This window comes from Petromyzon marinus, chromosome 46 (assembly GCF_048934315.1).
Source record: "Petromyzon marinus isolate PM22_M1 ecotype Great Lakes invasive population chromosome 46, UKy_Petmar_22M1.pri1.0, whole genome shotgun sequence".
Classification (NCBI taxonomy): Eukaryota; Metazoa; Chordata; class Hyperoartia; order Petromyzontiformes; family Petromyzontidae; genus Petromyzon; species Petromyzon marinus.
Genome location: NC_133712.1, coordinates 7974013 through 7999280, shown reverse-complemented (window position 1 = coordinate 7999280; position 25268 = coordinate 7974013). Strand labels below are relative to the sequence as shown.

General features: G+C 49.8%; 1 protein-coding gene across 1 annotated transcript; it reads left to right on the top strand.

Moving 5' to 3' along the window:
• The first annotated feature begins 1684 nt into the window (after positions 1–1684).
• On the top strand, positions 1685–24551 carry LOC116952241 (parapinopsin-like). Its single transcript, XM_032971426.2, has 5 exons — positions 1685–4892; positions 8335–8657; positions 9713–10041; positions 13760–14002; positions 21873–24551. Exons 2-5 carry the CDS (start codon positions 8339–8341, stop codon positions 22011–22013), a joined length of 1032 nt encoding a protein of 343 aa, XP_032827317.1. The 5' UTR covers positions 1685–4892; positions 8335–8338; the 3' UTR covers positions 22014–24551.
• Positions 24552–25268: the final 717 nt, after the last annotated feature.

Sequence of the window (25268 nt, the reverse complement as noted above, 5' to 3'; positions counted from 1 at the left end):
ACGTGATGGGTAGTGGGGGGGGTTACGTGATGGGTAGTGGGGGGGGGTTACGTGATGGGTAGTGGGGGGGTTACGTGATGGGTAGTGGGGGGGGTTAGGTGATGGGTAGTGGGGGGGGGGGGTTACGTGATGGGTAGTGGGGGGGTTACGTGATGGGTAGTGGGGGGGGTTACGTGATGTGTAGTGGGGGGGTTACGTGATGGGCGGGGGGGGGGGGTTACGTGATGGGTAGTGGGGGGGGGTTACGTGATGGGCGGGGGGGGGTTACATGATGGGTAGTGGGGGGGGTTACGTGATGGGCGGGGGGGGGTTACGTGATGGGTAGTGGGGGGGGTTACGTGATGGGTAGTGGGGGGGGTTACGTGATGGGTAGTGGGGGGGGGTTACGTGATGGGTAGTGGGGGGGGTTACGTGATGGGTAGTGGGGGGTTACGTGATGGGTAGTGGGGGGGGTTACGTGATGGGTAGTGGGGGGGTTACGTGATGGGTAGTGGGGGGGGTTAGGTGATGGGTAGTGGGGGGGGGGTTACGTGATGGGTAGTGGGGGGGGTTACGTGATGTGTAGTGGGGGGGTTACGTGATGGGCGGGGGGGGGGGGGGTTACGTGATGGGTAGTGGGGGGGGTTACGTGATGGGTAGTGGGGGGTTACGTGATGGGTAGTGGGGTTACGTGATGGGTAGTGGGGGGGGGTTACGTGATGGGTAGTGGGGGGGGGGTTACGTGATGGGTAGTGGGGGGGTTACGTGATGGGTAGTGGGGGGGGGTTACGTGATGGGCGGGGGGGGGGTTACATGATGGGTAGTGGGGGGGGTTACGTGATGGGCGGGGGGGGGTTACGTGATGGGTAGTGGGGGGGGTTACGTGATGGGTAGTGGGGGGGGGTTACGTGATGGGTAGTGGGGGGGTTACGTGATGGGTAGTGGGGGGGGTTAGGTGATGGGTAGTGGGGGGGGGGTTACGTGATGGGTAGTGGGGGGGTTAGGTGATGGGTAGTGGGGGGGGGGTTACGTGATGGGTAGTGGGGGGGTTACGTGATGTGTAGTGGGGGGGTTACGTGATGGGCGGGGGGGGGGGGTTACGTGATGGGTAGTGGGGGGGGGTTACGTGATGGGTAGTGGGGGGGGGTTACGTGATGGGCGGGGGGGGGTTACATGATGGGTAGTGGGGGGGGTTACGTGATGGGCGGGGGGGGGTTACGTGATGGGTAGTGGGGGGGGTTACGTGATGGGTAGTGGGGGGGGTTACGTGATGGGCAAGGGGGGGGTTACGTGATGGGCGGGGGGGGGTTACGTGATGGGTAGTGGGGGGGGTTACGTGATGGGCAGGCGGGGGGTTACGTGATGGGTAGTGGGGGGGGTTACGTGATGGGCAAGGGGGGGGTTACGTGATGGGTAGTGGGGGGTTACATGATAGGGGGGTTACGTGATGGGTAGTGGGGGGGGTTACGTGATGGGTAGTGGGGGGTTACGTGATGGGCAGTGGGGGGGGTTACGTGATGGGCAAGGGGGGGGTTACGTGATGGGTAGTGGGGGGTTACATGATAGGGGGGTTACGTGATGGGTAGTGGGGGGGGTTACGTGATGGGCAGTGGGGGGGGTTACGTGATGGGCAGGGGGGGGGGTTACGTGATGGGCAAGGGGGGGGTTACGTGATGGGTAGTGGGGGGTTACATGATAGGGGGGGTTACGTGATGGGTAGTGGGGGGGGTTACGTGATGGGCAGCAGAGAACAGTGCGACAACATCCACCGTTGTACTGTCTTATATTTCCACATCTCTTATCCCCGCCTTTACAAGCCATCACTGACCAGCTTGGGGAAGTATGGTCGATTAACCCCCCCCTCCATGACCCGCACGCCGTGGGTAGCCCCTCATCCAGCAGTGGATTGACAGACGGCCTCTTCATGTACATGTGAGTCACGTGTGAATTATGTCTTACGTATGTTGAACTTCTTTTGCACCGTATGAGGCCAACCATGCTAATCGAAGGTGTCATCACTACCTTTGAGATAATGGAACGAACGAGACAGACTAAACGAGACAAAGCAAAGAGAATCAGTGAATCAATTTGTGACCCAGAATCGTGACAATTCATAGAATCGCCGGACACAGACATCCCCATGTCATTACACTGAACTCCCTTCGCAATCACGCTTGTGTTAGTTGAGCTCTACTGTATGTTTATGGCTGAATAAGCCAGTGTTTTTCAATCACACTATCTTCGCATGATGAATAAGCAGACAATGTCTCCCTCCACATCAAATGTAAAGTTATTCCGACATTACCAATTTGCCCCATTGACTTATGGGGGTGCACGTCAGCACTAACATAATGCACGGAAAGCATCGGCTTCATCACCTATTGCTGCGTTTTCACAACCGCTCGGAACAGACCGGAGCTGTTGCTGGGCTCTTCCAGAAGTGGCCCCAGAACAGCAACGGAGAGATCCGTGGCAACGCAGCACAAAATCACGAACGATAGCAAGCGGCAGGCAATAATGAATACGTTTCTTGAAATTGAGCGAGTTTATAGGAAGTTGCAAGCAGAGGTAGTTTGTAATGCTAACAACGCAGCTCAGCTCGTTTCTTGTCAGAGCCACGCAGTTCCGGGGGCTTCTCTCTTACGCTTCATCCCCTCCCACAGCCGGAGAGAAGCAATGTTATTTATGTATTAATATTTATCACGTGCTTGGGTTACATTATGCTACCCGAAGTGAACTTTATCGATATATAGTTGTAGCAAATCATGCTGTTTTAAAGAGAAAAATACATGGCCCTGAAATTGACCTAGGTGAGAGTCACGATTACAGCCCGTGACCTCGCATCTCTTGCGTTGACCCCGTGTTAGTTTGCCGCACAGCCCGGTTGATGCTGGCGTGGCCCGATTGGGCCACCGTGGGAATCTGGGCCAGGTCCACTTGCTTGCTTCACAAACCGGGCCAGCCAGATCTTGAGTGGTTGTCGGGACGGAGCACAAGACTCCAGGCAACACCTTGCTGATGAGACTTGGAAAAGTGGAAAGCGGTTCAGGGTTTCCATTCAACACAATTGCTCTTGGGTTAACATTGTTTTAGAAGGCCTATTGGTCGATGAAACTTCTATTTTAATAGGTAGTTTGTTTGGAAATAAGACCAACCCTTCCTGTTAATTATTGTAAATCTGGAATAATTGGCACGGCTCGTTCGACTCGTCAAAGTGGACTCGGAGATCACGCTCAGCCTTTTTACAAGTGATGCCTTTTTTTATTACCTCTCGCAACTTTTCTGTTCATCATCGCATTGGCTTCAGTACGTGGAAGGAGTCTGTTTGGCCCAATATCACCACTGTCCAATGGGAGAGCAGTAACGTAGAGCGTGCCACTTGATTACTGGTTGAGTGGCTCAAGTTTGAGCGGTTGAATATCATCGCCACTCATCTGTATCCCCGCTCGCTGGCTCATTAATTCCCCGGTGGAAGGCATAGATTAAGATCTGAAGCATTATTAATTCTGGATAATGAAGGCGTCGCGATTAAAAAAAAATTGCAGCAATGCAGAATATGGAGCGTGCAAATCGGTTTGCTCGTCCCGGATTATTCCGCGTTGCGTAGGAGATGCGAAATTAATCTGAATACTCCATGACCTGAGCGTCGGCATTAAAATGGCCGCAGGGGCACAGCGAAGGAATTGATGGTCCTTGTTTATTTACTGACTTGCGAGATTCTAAACGATACGGGTTCTCTTTATTTTCGTATCCTTTACAATAGAATGTTATGAACAAAGCAAAAAAAATGCATGAAGAAATCTGTACAGATCAAACACTGCAGTACATACATTGACGTGAATAATTCAATGTATACAGTATTGGTATATATATTGAAGCGTGATTTTCAATGTACGTAGTAAAACTGTACGTTTATGTGTATGTAATCTATTTTTTGCCATGCACTGCCATGTTATCGTTTTATATTTTTGCCAAGCCATTGTTTTTAAATGATACGCATATAATATTTGCACTCCCTGCGTTCATTGCAACAATTCATTATCGCGTGTGCATCGAACCGTATTCTCTCCCGAGAGTTTGTTTTTGTACATCTCGTCAACTCACGGCAAGCACAGTGCCTCGCTTTGTGGTGTGTTTATTGTTTTTCTTAACGCGACGACGATGTCGACGACAATGTCGCCTTCGTCAGTGGAGTGCTTCGAATGGTCACGGCCACCGAACCGCGCTTTCGCTGAAGTTGGCGCCATCGTAAAAGCAGGGGGGGGGTGGGGCACGCACGGGCATCATCAGCGAGCCGCGTGCAACCCGGCTGAGTTGTTAATTAAGCAACGGAATATCCATACTCTTTGCTTCTTTCGGTAAAGTCACGTAGGTTTAGAGCGATGCACCTACAGGGTTACGGAGCTGCAGCTCGGGAGTCAGGAGGGCGGACGTAAGTCAAGATCATCTGGATTAATTCTCCCGTGCCAAATAAGATTGGGGTTTATCAGCAAATGCCTTGCGTCTCTTCCCCCCTCCCCTCCTTTATTTTGCACAGTGCCACCAATTCCCATCTATAAAATGCCACGCGTCTCGTCCCGCCTATCGCATTGGTGGGAGGGAGTCCCCCCAGCGAAAAGTGGGACTGTGCGCGGGATCTTGAAAATTAATATCAGTATACTGTGACAGACCGTATTGCGTTGCGTTTGCAATATAAGCATCGGTATTGTGTTGTGACTTGTTCAGTTTACGTGGTGCAACGGTTGGAAGTTATTCTTGCTTTGTGGTTTTTATCGCTGTTGTGTTTTTTTTGGTCACTAAAATAAAACGTGAAACCAACTCTGCACATCGCTCGATCCAACCGCAGTCGAGTGAGTGTATTTTTGTTTTATAACTCGGTGCTTGATTCGAAGATCGTCTGTTCGTCAAGCAAGGTAAGCCAACGTTCATCGTTTACCTACCTTTTAGCTCTTTGGAATCGGCGCAGATATGAAACTACGTTATGTACGCATGTATGTTGAACTTCTTTCGTGCCATACGTAGCCAACCATGCTAATACGCCCCTTCAGCAGAAGATTTCAACCAGTGGAATTCCGTTCTTTGGTGGTATTTTGTGTGATGTAAAATAACAGGTTTTACAATAGATTGAAATTCTCCCACTTTTTCTGCAATGCCAATTTGAATCTCGTATGTCAATGTGTGAAGATGACTCGTACAATGCCAGGCAGTCTAGTAAGTCATTCTTATGACACCTTAACTTATTTGTGTGCATTTTGGATTTCAGATTGTAAATTGCTGAATTTTTTTAAAGTGAATTTTTCCAATTCTCGGATGTTATTTTATATTTATGGAGCGCCTATAGCTCAAGGCCGAGCAATGAGTGACCGTAACCGAGGGCACATCTGGTCACGAAAGGGCTACAGGGGAAGGACGGAGGGGAGGGGCAATGGAGAAGAGGGGGGAGGCTTTACGAGTGGAATGAAAGGAGGGCGACTGCTCAATTTGCAGGGGACATTGATTCCAGCGGAGGGGAGGGGGGAATGTAAGGAGGGAGAAAGATCAAAACGAAATTAGGCACAGTGAGGAGAAAGTAAAGATTGTTAACGAAGTGCACGATGGAGGACGTCAAAAGATAAGAGAAGCCACGACTGCTGCCTTGTGTATTACGATCGTGCGTGTTAACACGAGAAGGCCTCAATAATGAGGCCCAAGACTCACTTTCTCAGGAGGGCCCTGCCATCTGGAATCCTAATTCAGTCATTTGGCAGGTGATTTTCAGCATTGGGTCATAAGAATAGATGTTAAAACACCAAACTGAAACCTTTCGCAAGGAATCATGTCTGCATTAACCAAAATACTTGTGGTGAAAATACAAACAAAAAACATGCTCTGACAGTATATGCATTTTTATTCTTAGTTTTTTCGGTAAAGTCACGTTGAAGGGAAACAACAAAATAATAAAATATATATAAAACAATAAAAAAATTCTCACGACGTTTCGACCATAACTCAAACGGTCGTCTTCAGGTGTGTTGGTTTGCATAAATTTATTTTTAAACGGCGCATTTATTTATTTATAAAAAAAACGTTAGCGCCACACGCAACGATTTGGCAGTTTATTTAGGACTAGTCCATCTATATTCTGAAAAGAGGAGGGGGGAGACGAAATTTTATAATGTATGCTGTCTGAAAGCCACTGTAAGCGTGAACAATCAATTAAGACCTGAAATGGTTTATCAAATCTTTCCAATGATTGCTAAGATAGAATCCATCTTCTCGGTTGAAATTTTCTCTGTGCTTGTATATGTGGATAGCCTCATGAACGAATCTCTCATGGAAGCCAGATGGCTTACAAAGAACCTCTGTCTTGGAAAAGTCAATGGCATGTGAGCCTACTGAATTAGAACAATGATCTGCCACGGCCGAGGTGTTATATGCATTGTATATGCATTGTCTTTGAAACTGATTGGTCCACACCAGAGACAGCTTTCTTTAGAGCCTAATCTCAAACAGTGTTGGACCAGAGGACGCCAAAAGGCGAACAGCACAAAGACAATGCCACTATCAGGACAATGAGAGCTCATGGGACCCCCTTTGCCAGTGTCAAAATATAAGAAGAGGTTTTCTCTTTTTTTCTGGCAACAAAACAGGTGTTAAGATGTTAAAACACCAAACTGAAACCTTTTGCAAGGTATCATGTCTGCATTAACCACAGATACTTCTGCTGAAAATACAAACAAAATGCTCTGACAATATATAAATTTTGATTTAAAGCTTTCGTGACTGCAGGGATTCATATTCTTGGTTCTTTCGGCAAAGTCACGTAGAAGGGAAACAATAAAATAATAAAAGCATATGCATTATTTGTATCTGTGGTTAATGCAGACATGGTTCCTTGCTAAAGGTTTCAGTTTGGCGTTTCAACATCTTAACACCTGTTTTGTTGCCAGAAAAAAAGGGGAAAACCTATTCTTATATTTTGACACTGGCAAAGGGGGTCCATGAAGCATTGGGTTACTTGGCCAAAGCCAGTTCTATTTTGTGTGTGTGTGTGTTGGTTGTTGCTATGAGAGGCAACCCATGCAAAACGGGGCGAAAACACGCTCCGCTAAAACACTCGAGCCGGGAATCAAACCCAGAACCATCTTGCTGCGAAGCACCGGTGCTATCGCTGCACAACCACCCTGCCGCCCATACATTGGTGACTCATGTTGAAACAAATAGAATGCCCTGTAGCAGAAATTGGTCAGAACACAAAACTTGGACCAGTCGACAAAGCACCGCAGACTCTGCCGTGCTATCTGCTACGGGCACAGGCGCGTACCATGCAGGTGGGTGTCTCATACAGACTCCCACCAACCCTGACCGGCATGTAACTTGCCTCTGCTCGCCAAAGCACCCCAACTTTGTGCTATTCCTCACTTTCCTTTGTTGCGGCTGTCCAGTGGTGGCCTCCAAACAAGGCCTGGCTCCAACTCCTCTCATGGTGGGGGGGGGGGATAGGAGGCAGTCAGACTCTTGAGTGGGGGGCCACCGAGCAGTGATTCACCACTCAGAAGGGTGAACTTGGGTGGGGGCCCAAGGGCAACACGTGGTGGGGCAGGGCCCACGCCAGCACCCGCCTAGCGCCGGCCCTCCTCCGAACTCGGCGATGCCGTCTATCCCGCTGTCTTCTTTCTGCTTCTCTCGGTCTTCGCTTCGGAGTTGATCTCCACTCTCATCTCTCGTTAGCTGTTCTCACGACGTGTACAATGCCCCATTGCCACTTGATTTCTGTTGCGCCCCTACCTGTAGGGTGTAACAAAGCTGGAGATGCGGTTGTAACTCATCGTTTGTAACAATATTTTGTGCCATGATTAAGATTTTTTTTTCTCGCGTTCTCCATTGCTAATGATGCTGTAATGATAATGGAGATCCTGATTGGAGACACTGATTATGATCGTGGGTGATGATAATGTTATACTGTGATTCCGATGTTGTTGACAATGGCGAACAAGATAATGATGATGATGGTCATTGCTCACTCTCTCGTGCGGATATCAGTTGAGTAGCGACGAGCGACTCCACGGAGAGCGCTCGCAGCGGACGCGAGTCCCCGGCGCTGCGCGACTTTCGTCATTGACGGGTGCCGCCGTCGTCGCGATTTTGACGCGAGTGACGAGCAGGCGAACTCAAGCGGTGCTGCTGATGACTGTGACAACTCTGACGGCCACGATCGCGATGGCCTCGCTGACACGCACGACGGACCATCAGGGCTTAGTGACAGCAGGAAGCTGCCTGGGGGCACGGCACCAGAAAATATTTCCCCAGCCTTGCTGACGGTGGGGGTCGATGATGACACACTCTCTCCCCGTGACGACGGCGACCTTCTCCCAGAGCCATGGAGAACCTGACCTCGCTCGACCTCCTGCCGAACGGCGAGGTCCCGCTGATGCCCCGCTACGGCTTCACCATCCTCGCCGTGATCATGGCCGTGTTCACCCTCGCCTCGCTCGTGCTCAACAGCACCGTCATCATCGTCACCCTGCGCCACCGCCAGCTGCGCCACCCGCTCAACTTCTCGCTCGTGAACCTCGCCGTGGCGGACCTGGGCGTCACGGTGTTCGGCGCCAGCCTCGTCGTGGAGACCAACGCCGTCGGGTACTTCAACCTCGGCCGCGTCGGCTGCGTCATCGAAGGATTCGCCGTCGCTTTCTTCGGTGAGATTTTACATTTCCCCCGGCACCCAACCACCCCGCAATTGTAGCAGTAGCCATCGTCGTTGCTCCATTGGGTGATCCCAGACAAGAGGATGTCGCATAGCAGCTCAGAAACTGCTGATGGTCTTTTTATTTCTCTGCCACGTGTCGTGACGAGTACTGCAAGATCCGACCATGTCCGTCCAAGTGCTCGCTGAGCTGCGTTGGCTTCCGGCTGCCGAACGAATACATTATCAGGTTGCACTCATTGCACACAAAGTGGTTGCCACAAATGAACCACTGCCTTGCTGATCTCGTCAAGGAACATAAATCATCACGCAAACTCCGGTCATCCTAGCAGCGGCTGTTGGATAGCCATCGAATAAAGACGGTCACCGCATTGCGCTTCTGCGGCCGTCTGGAACGCTCTTCCTTCTGATATTAGGAAGCCACTGGAGCTATGCAAATCTTGATTTAAAGCTTTCGTGACTGCAGGAATTCATACTCTTTGGGTCTTTCGGTCAAGTCACGTAAATAGAAAATAGGTCACGACGTTTCGATCGCAACACAATCGCAACACAAGAAATCGTCTTCAGAAATAGCAGTTGAGGATGGTGAGGATGGTGAAGGATGCTTGTGTTGCGATCGAAACGTCGTGATCAATTATTTATATTTACGTGACTTGACCGAAAGACCCAAAGAGTATGGAGCTATGCACTTTACAATCTAGATTTAAAACGAATTTCTTTGGAACTTATTTTTGTGTGTAGTTTGCTGTCCTGTCCCCCCGCATATCCGATTATCATGGTTGGCTACGTACGGTCCAAAAGAAGTGCAACGTACATACATACACAATGCACAGTGACCGTGCACTTTGTATACACTTCCCTGCGTGTCATTTGAAATTTGCGGTTTTCTGGCCTGTGCTCTGATGGGATTTTGCTCGTCACTCCACGAATTTTAAATTGACACCCGTGCGCCCCGATTTTTTTTTTTTTACCGTGGCCGCCAACTCGCCCCCTTTCCGCTACACCTCCCCATCTTCACCTCCTCCCCTCCGCCACCTCGGTCCGCAGGCATCGCCGCCCTGTGCACGATCGCCGTGATCGCCGTCGACCGCTTCGTGGTGGTGTGCAAGCCCCTGGGCACGCTGATGTTCACGCGGCGCCACGCGCTGCTGGGCATCACGTGGGCCTGGCTCTGGTCGTTCGTGTGGAACACGCCGCCGCTCTTCGGCTGGGGCAGCTACGAGCTGGAGGGCGTGCGGACGTCGTGCGCGCCCGACTGGTACAGCCGCGACCCCGCCAACGTATCGTACATCGTGAGCTTCTTCTCCTTCTGCTTCGCCATCCCCTTCCTCGTCATCGTGGTTGCGTACGGCCGCCTCCTGTGGACCCTCCACCAGGTGAGGGTCACTCGTGAGGTTGCACGAACCGTGTTAGATACAACACACAAGGGTTGTCCAGAGAGCAATGCCCCACTTTTTTTTTGTTATTGGCCAAAATGTCTTTAAGATAAGTGAAACCTTCTCGTACACGCGCATTACTACTCTTCCACATAATCCCTCTTCCACCCCAATGGCTCTTATGCCATTGAGAAACGAGAGCGTGTGTGTGTTCCATGCTAGTGGAGCATTACTTTCTGGGCGACACTTGTATATGTGTTTTCCTTTTAGGGCAGTGTTATTGGCAAATGCCTGTTGAGTTTATCAGGGCTCATTCTCACTCTTGGAGAAGGGATACATTATCATGAACACGATTTATAACGCGCGCATGTTTAGACCCTACCCACTCCTGATTCCGACTCGAATTACATTTCGGTACTTTACAATTTCAATTCTTCACCGGAGGCCGCTCGCCAATCCTCTTGTCTGTCCCTCATTTCTTCCCTTTCCGTGCACCCTGCTCTGCTATTTTCTACCTGAAACACTCTGCCACATCCTTCACCATCCTCAACTGCTATTTCTTCTTCTGCCCCCTCCCCATTAGTCTTCTCCAAATATTTGTTGGAGATCTCTCAAATTCGTTCTACCATCCCCACTGCCTCCCTTCCTGCCAGCAGCACACCTACCTGCCCCTCTCCTCCCTCCTCCAATTCTTCACCTACTTTAAATAACTTTTCCCCTGTGTCACTCCTGGAGCTGTCAAACTTCATCTCCAAAATTCACCCGACATTCTCCTCCCTTGATCCCCTACCACCCTCCTTGCTCCCATCTGTCATTCCCACTATCCGCCGGCTCCTCCCTAGTTCTCTTCAACTCTTCTCTCTCATCTGGCATCTTCTATAACTCCTTCAAAACCGCCATCATTCTACCCATTCTCAAAAAACCTTCACTAGCTCCTTCCATCCCTGCACACTATTGCCCTATTTCCTTGCTTTGCCACTTCTCCAAACTTCTCGAACGCCTAGTTCACACTCGACTCAATCCCTACATCTCTTCTCACTCTCCCTACCCCCTCCACCAGTCCGGTTTCTGTCCACTCCATTCCACCGAAACCGCTCTCCTCCACGTACACAACCACTTAGTTAACTCACGTCACTCGGGCCTCTAATCTGTCTTAATTCCGCTTGACCTGTCCTGCGGCTTTCGACACCCTTGATAACTCCATCCTCTTACCCACTCAGTCTAACCTCGGTATCTCTGGCACGTAACTTCATTGGCTCCGCTCTTACCTCACTTTTCGTTCATCCACCGTCTCTTTTAACCGTGATTCTTCCTCCCCTATCACGGTTGGCATTCCCCAGGGTTCTGTACCTGGTCCTCACCTATTCTCCCTCTACACGTCCCCCCCCCCCCTCCCCGAGCCTCCATCTCGCTCCCTCCAACCTCGTCACTACCCAATCCCCTTCCCTTATCTTGACATTTCGTACCGTAGTCAGTAAGCATTGTCAAGCACCTTGTTGGAAGGCACTTTATAAATCCAAAATAGAATAGAAACTGACTCATTTACCTATTGAGAACTCGGAGACCCTTAAGCAAGAGCTCAAAGTCGCTTGTACGCCAAGGTGAACAGGCAACAGCCTGGGCAGCTGAGATCCTAAACAGGTGAGAGTCTGGACAGGTGAGAGCCTGAACAGGTGAGCTTGAACATGTGAGAGATGGAAGAGGTGAGGGATTGAAGAGGTGAGAGGTTGGATAGGTGAGAGCCTGAACAGGTGAAGGCCTGAACAGATGAGAACCTTGAGCTGCTGCTGGAATGTGGATGATGGTGCCTGGATGATGCTGCTGCTGCTGCTGAGTGTGCAGCAGTGGGAGATGGAGAGTTCGACATGGCTATTGCTGCTTCTGCCGCCGATGCAACTATGGAAAATTCCGCTCAGTCAGCACGGTCCTGCTTCTATGTGCATTGAGCAGATTAATTATCGGACGCGGGGTGGGTTGCTTTGAAGCCGTTGTAGTTTGTCTGACCTTTGAGTGAGGGTGACATCAGCAATCGATGCCAACAATATAACCAAGTCAGGGATGATTATCGGCTTAAGGCACGACTATTACGAGTACAAGGCACGCCTATCCATAATAATACACTCCGATAACACGATGAATACAGAATATAAATATAACGTGGATAAAATAAGGCGAGATGGACATGGCCTGTCTAAATAATATCCAGAGCAGCGTTCCGGACTGATTCAGTTGCAATAATAGGGTTTTTCCCCTTTTTTCTGGCAACAAAACTGAAACCTTTTACAAGGATTCATGTCTGCATTAACCACAATACCTGCAGTCAATATGCAAACAAAAAACATACCATGATAATGTATGCATTGTCCTTGAAACTGATTGGTCCACACCAAGGGATGGCTTTCTTTTGTGCCTCGACCCAATTGGTGCTCGACCAGATGACGCCAGAAGACCAATCAGTTTCAAGGACAATGCATATATTATCATAGTATGTTTTTTGTTTGCATTTTGACTGCAGGTATTGTGGTTAATGCAGACATGAATCCTTGTAAAAGGTTTCAGTTTTGTTGCCAGAAAAAAGGGGAAAAACCCTATTATTACATTTTGGTACTGGCAAAGGAGGTCTAATGATGATTCAGTTGCAATTAATCAGAGTGGTTTTCTGCACAAAGTCGAATTGTTGCGGTGCTAATATCCAGTGTACAGCACCTGATCCAGTGGCGCGGTAATTCCACATTCGTATGGTGGAGACAAGTCTACCCAAAGAACAACACGATATTGATTTATCCCACCAAATAGTAACTCAATATATAAATCCTGGAGGATTGATGGAACGGAGTCAACCCTCAACCAGGATGTGAACTCGTGATCTCCCCCTTGCGAGCTGCTCGCCCTTCTGTTGAGCCACCTGGCCGGAATGAATGAGTTCAATTCCATAATAGAGGGGTTTTTTTGGTGAGATCGCGCAAATATAATTGTGTCGTTAAATCCGCCACCACCTGACAGACAGCCAATTAAGTTGTGGGCATGTAAACAAAACAAGCCAATTAGTTACTAGTACAGCACAACAGTGTGTTGTAGAGGAAACCGACAACTAGTAACTAATTGGCATGTTTTGTTTACGTGACAAACCTTACGAATTGGCTGTGTCGGGCGGTGGCGGGTATTACGACACATTTATATTTATGCGATCTAGCCCAAAAAAAAACTGTTATGGATAATATTGGTCGCGAAAGTCCACTATTACTACTACTATGTGTTAAACTGACTTCAATTTCGTGATGCGGCAACAGCCAGGGCCGAATTAACCTGCGGGCTAATAAGGCCTTAGGCCCTCGTATTGTAGGCCCCCCTTTAGGCCCTGAATTCAATGTTTAGGTAACAGCTGAGCGACGGTAGCACACGGTCATGAGAAATAGTTTTGTTTACTAATTAAAATTACATTATTCTTAACTTTGCCACACGGCTAAAGCTGAGGGGGGGGGGGGGGGTTAAACCATGTTAGATCGAAGAAAGGAGTAATAGCAAGCGATTTACGCTCCGTGAAATTACCTTGAGTCGAATAAGTTTGTTAAATTTTACACGATGTGCTTAAAATAGTTCGCAATATGTAACAGTGCGTACTTAGGCCCTTCCTTCCTATTAGCCTGAGGCCCTCTCGTACACCCAACTGTGGCCCTGCCTGGTGGCGACTGCGACTCCTCTGCTGCTGCTTTGTAAGGTGGCCAAGCTGGGGATGGGCGAGAGCGGCAGCACCGCCAAGGCGGAGGCGCAGGTGTCGCGCATGGTGGTGGTCATGGTGGTGGCCTTCCTCGTCTGCTGGCTGCCCTACGCGCTCTTCGCCATGATCGTGGTGGCCAAGCCCGGCGTGTACATCGACCCCGTCATCGCCACGCTGCCCATGTACCTGACCAAGACCAGCACGGTCTACAACCCCATCATCTACATCTTCATGAACCGCCAGGTACGGGTCGCGCCGGCAATGGTGGTGCCTGTGGCAGCTGTAAATCATTGTTGTTGTTGTTGTTTTTACAGGAGGGTCCTGCCATGTGTTCACAGTCAGGGGCGATGTTGTTGCTGCTGCTGTGTGTGTATGATCCGGCAAAACAACCCCCTACCTCCTCACGGTGCCAGACGGGAAACTCTGTCGTGGACAGTGCTGTGGGGGGAGGGCCAATTCCGATTGGCCCCTCCTCTCATGGCGTCTGTGACCACTACAGTGGCTAAATGGGGGCTCTGGATGGGTGCGAGGGGCTGGTAACCCCTCCACCTTCAACATTTTTACCACGAAACCACGAATAAAAAATTTAACTAATAAGCTTGTGCCGGAGGCCCCGGGGGGACAGGCGTCTATGACGTCTCCTGGCCAAACCCCAATTGGCGGAGCCAGGAGATTGCATCTCTACCCTCGGGGCTCCTCCAGAAACAACGAAAAGCCACTTCGTGTGGCCGCGTGGAATGTTCGAACGCTCACTGCGAAGGAGAGGCTGCCACTCCTCTGTCGGGAGATGGACCGGTACCGCCTGGATCTCTGTGGCATTCAGGAGGTCGGGTGGACCGGTTCTGGCTCCTGCCACCATGAGGGGTGGACAGTCCTCTACTCGGAGTAGCAGACTGCCAAACAACAGGGTGTGGCTCTTCTTTTGAACAAAAGAATGAAGCGGGCGTGGGAGCGTGGCAGTGAGGTGTGGGAAGCTGTAAACCCCAGGCTACTTTGGGCTCGCATTCCCATCAACCGGAGGCGAGGAGTGGTGGTCGTGGTTACATATGCCCCCACCGAAGACGAACATCCGTGGAGGGATGTAGGCAAAGCCGATGAGTCAGATGCCTTCTATGACCTCCTTTTACAGGTGCTGGCTAAAGTGGCCCCTCAGGATAGAGTCATCTTATTGGGTGACTTCAATGCCCGAGTTGGTCATGATGCTGGCACCTGGTCTGGAGTGATTGGAGGGCACGGGCCAGATCAAATCAATAACAACAGTAGGAGGCTGCTAGATTTTTGTGCAGCCCATGGGCTTGTAATTACCAACACGCTGTTCCGGCATTGGCGCATCCACACAACATCATGGATGCATGCCGGGTCCAAGCAAGAACATCTGCTGGACTACATAGTGACGGACCAGTGGATGCGAGCCCATGTCCTTGACACCAGGACCTACCGTGGAGCTGATCTGCCGTCTGACCATCGACTAGTCATCTGTAAGATGCGCCTGCCATTCTTCCACTCCGTCGGTGGGTATACACCCAGGACCCCATTCCATCCTAAAGTGGCCTGGTCTCAGTTTTCTGATGAAAGTTGCAAGTGAGAATTTCATCATCGCTTGCGGCTGGGGTTGGTGTCGTCCCCCACTCTTCCTGATGTCGAGGGTAAATGGGCGAGGTTTAGGACTGTGACTCATGCAACTGCAATGGCTACTTTGGGTACGCGGTCCAGACCTCCCCAGAGATCCTGGCAGACAGAGGAGGTGTTCAGGATAGTTGAGAAAAAGCGACAGGCCCACTGTCATCAGCTACAGAATCCCACGTCAGAGAATGAGGAGGCTTACCGCAGCCTTCGCTCGGAGGTTCGGAGAGTGGTGAGGCACTGCAAGGATGGGTGGTGGTCGCAGGTTGCTAAGGAGATGGAGTCTGCCTCAGTGGCCCGTAATCACAAATCTCTATTTAACTCCATCAAAAAAGTAACCTGCAGCGCCACACCTATTACCATCATTAGGGGAAAACGGTGATCGAATCTCCGACCCCAGGAACAGGTTTGCAGATTTGTTGAGCATTTCTGTGAGGTCCTGGGGGAGGGGAAATCCCTCAGCCAGGAAAACATCGTGGCACAAAGTGGGGATGACCATGCTGAGGCTGCGGTGCCTCAAATATTGGAGGAAGTCACCCCCTGTGAGTGGCTGGCTGAGGTGCCATCTGTTGAGGAAGTACTGAAGGCGATCCGGAGTCTGAGACTAGGAAAGGCACCGGGCAGAGATGATCTCCCAAGTGAAATGCTGAGGGAGGGTGGCGTTTGTGCACAGACTGCCCTATATGACATCATAACAACAGTCTGAACCACTGGACGTGTACCGCAGGATTGGAAGGATGCCCTCGTGGTCCCCCTCTTTAAGAAGGGGGACCGCACTGTAACAACTACAGGGGCATCTCACTCCTCAGTGTGCCGGGAAAGGTCCTGGCAAGGATTATTCAACATCGCCTTGCTCGGCACGCTGAGGAGAGGCTTGCGGAACCCCAATGCGGTTTCAGGAAAGGGCGGTCCTGCACAGATGCCATATTTTCTGTCCGTCTGCTAACGCAAAGGTGTAGGGAATTCCAGCAAGACCTACATCTCTGCTTTATTGACCTGGTCAAGGCCTATGATACCATCAGTAGGCCTGGGCTCTGGGTTGTTCATCGTGCTTTTGGAGTCCCTGACCCTCTGCTCACGATCATTAAGGACCTTCATGATGGTGAACGGGCCTGGGTAAAACTACGTGGCTGGGAGTCAGAGCCATTCCCTGTACACCTTGGGGTGCGACAGGGATGTCATCTGGCTCCCACATTATTTAACGTCTATTTTGACCACTTATTTCGTGAAGCTATCAATAGCTGTACCGGGTGAATCTCCATTTGATACAGATATAATGGGAGGCTGATCGATGCCCGGGTGCGGTCAAGGGATGGCTCCCTATTGCTCAACCACGTTATGTATGCCGATGATTTGGTAATAGCTGCTCATTCAGAGGAGGAGTTGGAGACGCTGCTGCTGAGACTGGAGCGTGCCACTAAGAGATGGGGCCTTACCATCAGCCCCACCAAAACTAAGCACCTGCCTGGTTATTTTGTACCATCGGACACTCCACCCCCACAACTCCCAATCGGTGATGGGGCAGTTGTGGAGAGAGTGGACAGTTTCCCATACCTGGGCAGTGTGCTTATGACCGGCTCAGTTTAAAGCAGAGGTCTCACTCCGAATCAGTCGAGCGGCAATATATTTTCATCGGTTGCGTAACGCTGTGTGGAAGCTACCTGGTCTGTCGCTTCGTACTAAGCTTCAGGTCTTCTCGGCCACGGTCATTCCCTCCCTTCTCTATGCTTGCGAAACGTGGAGCCCCCTAATGGAACATCTTCGCCGGTTAGAAACATTTAGGCTAGCCTGCCTACAATCCATCGTGGGTTTAACCAGGCTGGATTGTGTGAGGAGCTCACAAATCCTTGAAAGATCTGGGCAAGGTCCCATCGGTGAGCTCCTCCGGCAGGCAAGGCTGCGTTGGCTGGGTCATGTAGCCTGCATGCCCAGCCACCGCATGCCGAAACAGCTTTTGTTCGGCCGGTGTCAAGATCGGCCACTGTGGAGGAGGCTCGTGAAGGATGCTACTGGGCAGTTGGAGGCAGTCGCCCTCCAACAACAACGGAGGGCGGAGGCGCAACGCTCACAACAACGAGCGGAGCGCCGGGTGGCTAAAGCACAGCAGGTTGGCACAGTAGGGGGCACAGGTGGTGCATCAGCCAGTCATCTTAGTCAGTCGACCCGTGGCACTTGGGTCTGCCCCGTGACCTCCTGCCAGCGGGCGTTCGACACTTCACGTGGCCTCAAGGTGCACATGGTCTGGCACAAGCGTCATGGTGACGTCACCGCCACTTAGTGGCGAATGGCGGTTGTTGTTGTTGTGTGTGATCCCAATTCAGTAATTTGGCGGTAAAGTTTCAGCATTGAGATGTTGTTTGGCCAACAGCAGTTACATTCTGTGGTTTTTTTCTAGCTATGGGAAAAAATCCGAGAATCCCCAGAGGAAACTAATGCAGAACAGGGGGAGAACATACAAACTTCACACTGAAAGGATGCTCGAGTCAGGAATCTAACCCAGGACCTCCTTGCTGTGAGGTACGATTGTTACCACTGCGCCACCCTCTAAGGACAATAGGTGCAGGAGTAGGTCTTGGTGAACGTGTTTAGGATAATTAAATAAATATACAATGCGGCCAGCCCATCATACACCCAGGGTGGAATCCTGTTAACGCTATACAAATGGCGACGGCTTGGGGAGAGGCACTCATCCAGCAGTGGCGAGATCATGGTTGATGATGACAAAGTGCCAAGACCGATTCAGTGACAAAGGGACGTTTCTAAATGCATCGATGAATTGCGTGGAGAAGAGGGTGGCATTGGAGTGAAGAAGGCAAGAAGAGATTGGCTGCCCGGTGATGTTGAGTGCACTCCTTAATCCCCAGCACTCCCTCATCCCCAGCACTGAGGTCACGTAACACTGGTTAAAGTTGTGAAGTGGTAGCCCTTAAGCTGCTTAGCTGGACAGCACACTCGTAATGGCATTGCTTAAACCTGTGCCTCAGCCGATCTCAAATTAATATAAATACAGTCTCTCTATTATCTGTACAGGTCTATATTCTCATTATTGATGGCAGACCAGAGGCAGATGTTGGAGCTTCCCAAGTCGGGGATGGGGTGGGCAGTCTCAAAATTCTAAGCTTTTAAAATTAGGCCATTTATAAACATATTTTTTAATGCAATTTATTTTCTTTGTTGAATACATCAATACATCCTCAATGGTTGCGATCGCCCCCATGCACCCCCCTTCCCCTGCGCGTCCCCATGGATCTGCTACTAATAGTATCCATGTAATTTATTGATTAATTAAAACCATTTACTGCACTTATAATCCACGCATTGAATTGTGGTGCATGGTGCAGAGCTGGGGGTCAATTGTAATTAATTATAATTTCAGCAACGTTGTTAGCTGGAATACTAATTACATTGTAAAGCATTAAAATGACAACGCTGACTGTATGTCGGCATTGTGCTATCTGATTCGTTACGATGTATGTAAATCATATGTTTAACGATGCATTTAGCTCTATGGAGCCGCCAAATCTGTCCAGATGAGACGGGGAAACTAAGAAACGAGACAATTGAGGTGGTTATGCGACAATTCAAACAAAGTGATTCTTACATCCAGGTTACAAAGCTGAAATGTAGTCATGTATTTTTTGTTCAGTCGTTGCTGACTGGGCTGAGACTGCTACGCTCGAGAACCTGGTTCGCCCACAGTGAACCCTGCAACCTGTGGGTAAACCCGTATTCACAGCCAGGCTCTGAGCCAGAGGTGACCGCTCAATGTCTCTGAGTCACCCAGTCTCTTCTCTAGAAACCTAAATTCACAGCAGGTTCTGAGCCAGAGGTGACTGCTCAATGTCTCTGAGTCACCCAGTCTCCTCTCTAGAAACCTAAATTCACAGCTAGGCTCTGAGCCAGAGGTGACCGCTCAATGTCTCTGAGTCACCCAGTCTCCTCTCTAGAAACCTAAATTCACAGTCAGGTTCTGAGCCAGAGGTGACCGCTCAATGTCTCTGAGTCACCCAGTCTCCTTACTAGAAATCTAAATTCACAGCAGGTTCTGAGCCAGAGGTGACCGCTCAATGTTTCTGAATCACCCAGTCTCCTTACTAGAAACCTAAATTCACAGCAGGTTCTGAGCCAGAGGTGACCGCTCAATGTCTCTGAGTCACCCAGTCTCCTTACTAGAAACCTAAATTCACAGTCAGGTTCTGAGCCAGAGGTGACCGCTCAATGTCTCTGAGTCGCCCAGTCTCCTTTCTAGAAACCTAAATTCACAGCCAGGTTCTGAGCCAGAGGTGACCGCTCAATGTCTCTGAGTCACCCAGTCTCCTCTCTAGAAACCTAAATTCACAGCCAGGTTCTGAGCCAGAGGTGACCGCTCAATGTCTCTGAGTTGCCCAGTCTCCTCTCTAGAAACCTAAATTCACAGCAGGTTCTGAGCCAGAGGTGATCGCTCAATGTCTCTGAGTCGCCCAGTCTCCTTTCTAGAAACCTAAATTCACAGCCAGGTTCTGAGCCAGAGGTGACCGCTCAATGTCTCTGAGTCACCCAGTCTCCTCTCTAGAAACCTAAATTCACAGCCAGGTTCTGAGCCAGAGGTGACCGCTCAATGTCTCTGAGTCACCCAGTCTCCTCTCTAGAAACCTAAATTCACAGCCAGGTTCTGAGCCAGAGGTGACCGCTCAATGTCTCTGAGTTGCCCAGTCTCCTCTCTAGAAACCTAAATTCACAGCAGGTTCTGAGCCAGAGGTGATCGCTCAATGTCTCTGAGTCGCCCAGTCTCCTTTCTAGAAACCTAAATTCACAGCCAGGTTCTGAGCCAGAGGTGACCGCTCAATGTCTCTGAGTCACCCAGTCTCCTCTCTAGAAACCTAAATTCACAGCCAGGTTCTGAGCCAGAGGTGACCGCTCAATGTCTCTGAGTCACCCAGTCTCCTCTCTAGAAACCTAAATTCACAGCCAGGTTCTGAGCCAGAGGTGACCGCTCAATGTCTCTGAGTTGCCCAGTCTCCTCTCTAGAAACCTAAATTCACAGCAGGTTCTGAGCCAGAGGTGATCGCTCAATGTCTCTGAGTCACCCAGTCTCCTTACTAGAAACCTAAATTCACAGTCAGGTTCTGAGCCAGAGGTGACCGCTCAATGTCTCTGAGTCACCCAGTCTCCTCTCTAGAAACCTAAATTCACAGCCAGGTTCTGAGTCAGAGGTGACCGCTCAATGTCTCTGAGTCACCCAGTCTCCTCTCTAGAAACCTAAATTCACATCAGGTTCTGAGCCAGAGGTGATCGCTCAATGTCTCTGAGTCACCCAGCCTCCTCTTTAGATTCACGTCTTGACAAAATGGCCGGCACATTGCCTTGGTTCTCTGCCCCGTTGTTGTTGTTGTTTCTGCTGCTTCATTTTCATGAAATGTACACACGTATAGTACAACGAATTATTCACCCCACTGCTGTATGAGGGCCTCTCCGCACTGTGCTGGTCACGCGAGGTTATTTAACCATACAAGCCAGTGCTGGTTGTTGAAGGCAGTAAGCATACATTTTGGAGCACATTACGGCACAAAGGTGAATGTTTGCTGCACTGCCCTCCACTGCATGATGGTCGCTCAACCAAGAACAATCCAGCCTCGGCCCTTGATGAGCTAACGACATATGACGTGGTTTGGCGCATTCCCTGTGATTGGGCCATGGGGGCTTGACAAAGAGGCAAAGGCTCAGCCCTGCAATCGCTCGCTCATGCCACTGCTGGCAGAAGGGCCTCCACTGGAGGGAGCTCTAGAGAGTACTTGGCCTACTCTTCCACACTGGCCTGACGTCTTGGAAGAGGTGAGAGTACCCACGCTTTCCCCCACCATGCCTGCGGTGTACCCATCGACGCTGCTGGGTTGACAGAGGTGGAAGAGATTAATAAACGTGCACAATTTTTACAATTCTCCATTGATTCACGGGGGGGGGGGGGGGGGAGGAGATCGAACCATTAACCAGAGTGTCAATCATTACACTTACCGCACAACCGCGAGGCGGCATTCCTTTTCATCATACAGGGATTCCACTTACGAACATTCGACTTACAAAATTTCAGAGATACAAACAAACCTGTCCGTATGTCAGTTGCCTGTTCAGACCGAGAGTCATAAGTTTAACCGCCGTGCAATAGATGGCGGTGGTGACATCTACATCTGCAGAACGTGAAGAACCAGTGGCACCTACATCTGCAGGAGATTACACAACTTTTAAAGCCATTTCCCGTGTCGAGTGTACATGCTGTACAACGTGTTTGGAATCGACAGGGAGTAAAGTTTCACGAACAAATCAACATTGGAACAGACCTCTGAAACCTAACTCGTTCGTAAGTAGAGATGTCTCGTATATCGTCAAAAGATGAATGGTCGTCAACAGGTGACTCTGAGGGCCCTCTGACTCTGCTGAGCGACGGACAGATGCTCAGCGCGGTGAAAGTGGTGCGTGCGTGCGTGCGGTGCCTGGCGCTCGTGTGCGCGAGCAGTTCCGGGACTGCGCCGTGCCCTTCCTTCTCTGCGGACGCAACCCCTGGGCAGAGCCTTCCTCGGAGTCAGCGACCACGGCCTCCACGTCGGCCACCAGCGTTACCCTGGCGTCCGTGCCGGGGCAGGTCTCCCCGAGCTAGAGGCATCGCCACACGCGCCACCACCATCATCACCGCTACCATCGCTTCAGTCAGCATCAGCACCGTCATCACTGCAGTCACCACCATCATCAGCACCATCATCAGCAGCACCACCACCATCAACGCCACTACCACTACTACCGCTTCAGTCGCCAACGACATCTCTATTACTGCCACCACCACCATCAACATCATCACCATCAACACTGCTCCTAATGCTGCTGTGACCACTATCAGCACGACTGTCACTATCATCACTGTCATACTGTCATCACGACTACTTTCTACTGCAGTGCTCAGCACCAACGCCACGGTCACCAATCGCTCCCTTATTTTTACTCAGACGGCAGAGTCCATCGGGTCTGTTTGTCGCTGATTGTACAGCTCTACATAGGAGCGCGTCTGTCGCACCACAGTGCCCTTTCTGCCTGTCTGTCTGGCCACACGTAATGCCTGCAATAGTTAGTAGAGTGTCCACTCTATTTACATTTTAGCAGTGAGGCAATTTTAATGCGCTGTCATCGTTATTCCCGTTTCCCACAATTGTATCCCAATTGGGCTGTCCGTGTCACATTACGTCGTGAAATTACGTTAAAGTTGATTTTCTTTGTTAACGCGCATTGTCCCGTTTAACCAGTTTCCCAGCTATTTTACAAGGCACATCCACGAGAGATGGGCAGTTGTGCAACCTTGCGTGCTAGAGAAGGGCCCATGGAAGTGGATATCGCAGAGCTACCCCTGAGATCCCTGCCAGTGACTTGTACACAGTGGGAGGCAGCACTTCTCCACCCGCTCTACCAATGAGAGTTACATACTGTACCTATCAACCCATACGGTTTACCTGTATTCTTGTACAGGGAAATTGAATTTTCAGGTCCATATGACGTACAGCCGTTTCAATAGGGCAAAACAATATATTTTTAACGTCTTTGTTTGTGTTTCTCCCTTGTGATGGGAATTTGTAGGATGAACTTTGAGATTTATAAGGGCACGAGGTGACCAATAAGGTCTGAATTGGTTTGTAATAAGGTAGGGGGCATTGATAAGGGGTTGCCAGGTATGGAGTAATGTTTAACTCATGACAGCCTGGAGTTCAGCCAAATTAAGGGCAACAGATTTTGGAATTGTTTAAATATGTGAAGGTGTGTGCGTTTGTGAGTTTTGTTATTTTTAAAGTGATGACTGTTGCTCATTTTCTACAGAGGGAGAGCTGGTTAAATCTAATCCTTCCTAAATTGGATTTTGGAAAGGTTGCATGATCAGCTCATTGATAATTGACCGCTAGCAACCAATACCAATGTTAGTCTTGGACCAAAAGCAAGAAAAATACCTTTTTGCTGATTTTAATTTTGTTCAATTAATTTTGGACATCGGTAACATCAGCAGTTACTAAAATTCTGAACAATCAATATTCCATTGTTAGCTTGCTGGAAAAAATAATCTACTTTGCTCAGATCAAAGAGCTTTCCAACTGTAATTATACTTCCGTAATTAGCACGCAGATTAAAAGTTAATCAATTGAGGAGTGTCCTTGGATATGAGTAAGCTTCAAATGGCCGTGTCACAGCTCAGAGCGTGCATTGCTGAGATTCTGGGTATGAATCTGAGCTTTGTCCGTCTGTGATTAAACCAAATTCCTGAGTGTAGAGGTGGCCAGGTGGCTTATAGATGAGAGGTCAGAGCACTGAACTGACACCGTTGAGATTCAGGAGAAGGCGGTACAGCAATGTGCAGAATAATATCTGCTCCTTCTGCACGGGGATAGAGTGTTGCCCCCTCGCATGCGTGGGTTTTCTCCAGGTGCTCAGGTTTCCTCCCACATGTATGAACGCTCATTAATTGGATGAAACAGCAGAGCTTGTGCAATTGTTGGCACCGGCTCACCACCTGGCTGGCTTGCAGCTTGTCTGTGGTTCCTCAGGGAATGTAAGATGCAATGTGCATGAAAGACGCTATATAAACCACATTTTCAAGTGTAACGGGTTGCTGGCCTCATCCCGGTCACCAATAAATGCACCGAAAAAACGATCGCATCTTTCCAGGTTTGCTCTAGCTCTGAGAATTCAAACTGTCATTTGACGAAGGATGCTCTCCCTGGCAGGGAAAAGTGCTACTCATGGCTGTGTGGACCAGACGTAGAAGGGATCTCAGATGTAGTTCTGCGAAATCCACTTCCGTAGGTCGTTCTCCGACACAACGGGCTGCACTGCTGTGAGAATTCCAAACGAATTCTTCATCTGTTCTCGTGGCATGATGCCGATAGCAAAATCGGAGCAAAATTGGGGGGACATCCCACGAAGTAAAAAGAGTTTTTTGGGTGTAGAGAGTGGATGGTCACAGCCCAATCACAAACAAAGTTATATAATAGTGTTTTTTTGTTTGTGAGACCAAGCCCTGCTTGTAAGGGCTGAAATTTATACGTGATGACTGACATTTGTCAATGAGCAATGTCATGATTATTCATCCTTTCCGTAGCGATTCTTTGAACTGTCCCGAAATGTAGGACGTGATTCAATTAAAAATTCCATAAGCTTCTTCCTCATGTTTTACCGTCTGGTTCTCTTTGCTCAGGTAGCCTAATAAACACACAAATGATCGCAAATCGTAAACCGATTCTTGCACGCAGAATTCGATGCACGTGTCACAAGCACGGGATTCCGCTTAAATCTACGAGTTGAACACACATCATTAACTTTGGCCCGCTAACGGATATTTGCAAATCTGATTTACCGTCGCACAGTCTCACCACTAAGTGGCTCACTGGCCACACGTAACACTGAGGCCTCTGTGTGGCGTTAAACTGCGTTAACTCATTGCTCATGGGGGGGGGGGGGGGGGGGCAGAGCGTCAGCGCCGTGATTAGCGCACCGCATCTTGAAGCACTGCGACATCTCCCCTTCTTTGCCCCCCCCCCCCCGCCTCTCTCTTCTTGTTCTTCCTCCCAAAGCCTGGGTTGCTAGAGTTTGCTGTATGATCAGTAGATTGTATTTATTTCAGCAGGAAGGGCCCAGTGAGCTGCTCGGGCTCTTATGTCATGGGCGTCGTGCGTCAGTATGGATGATGTTAGTGCTGCACGGATCTTAGTGACAAGCACGGTTACATAGCTCACGATACGTACCGGTTACATAGCTCACGATACGTACCGGTTACATAGCTCACGATACGTACCGGTTACATAGCGCACGATACGTACCGGTTACATAGCGCACGATACGTACCGGTTACATAGCGCACGATACGTACCGAGTATCGCTA

Bases quoted from the DNA above. Each gene is read 5' to 3' on its own strand.
- LOC116952241 (XM_032971426.2), top strand. From the start codon at position 8,339: ATGGAGAACCTGACCTCGCTCGACCTCCTGCCGAACGGCGAGGTCCCG. The intron at 10,042-13,759 runs GTGAGGGTCACT...CTGCTTTGTAAG, and splicing joins TCCTGTGGACCCTCCACCAG to GTGGCCAAGCTGGGGATGGG. The intron at 14,003-21,872 runs GTACGGGTCGCG...GTGCGCGAGCAG, and splicing joins ACATCTTCATGAACCGCCAG to TTCCGGGACTGCGCCGTGCC.